Source organism: Plasmodium reichenowi (genome assembly GCF_001601855.1).
Source record: "Plasmodium reichenowi strain SY57 chromosome Unknown, whole genome shotgun sequence".
NCBI lineage: Eukaryota > Apicomplexa > Aconoidasida > Haemosporida > Plasmodiidae > Plasmodium > Plasmodium reichenowi.
Window position 1 is genome coordinate 1 of NW_017962489.1, and position 319 is coordinate 319.

The 319-nt window shown below is 34.2% G+C and overlaps 1 protein-coding gene across 1 annotated transcript; it reads left to right on the forward strand.

Annotated features, from left to right (window-relative positions):
• Positions 1–319, forward strand: PRSY57_0027600 (rifin; the record flags this gene model as incomplete). The annotated part of the gene is made up of 1 exon (XM_020114333.1): positions 1–319. A coding segment is annotated over one exon (319 nt), but the record flags the coding sequence as incomplete, so codon positions are not given.

The following is a 319-nucleotide window of genomic DNA, read 5'->3' on the forward strand; positions in this document are numbered from 1 at the left end:
ATCACGATTGTTAAGCGAAAAGGACATGCAATCGTCAAGTTATGATAATGATGCGGATATAAAAAGTGTAATGCAACAATTTGATGATCATACATCACAACGTTTTGAAGAATACGAAGAAAGGATGAAAGATAAACGCCAAAAACATAAAGAGAAACGTGACAAAAATATAGAACAAATTATTAAAAAAGATAAAATGGACAAATCATTAGCAGAAAAAGTAGAAATAGGTTGTCTCAGGTGTGGGTGTGGGCTAGGAGGTGTTGCAGCAAGTGTTGGAATATTTGGTTCAGTTGCTGTAAATGAGTTGACAAAAGCT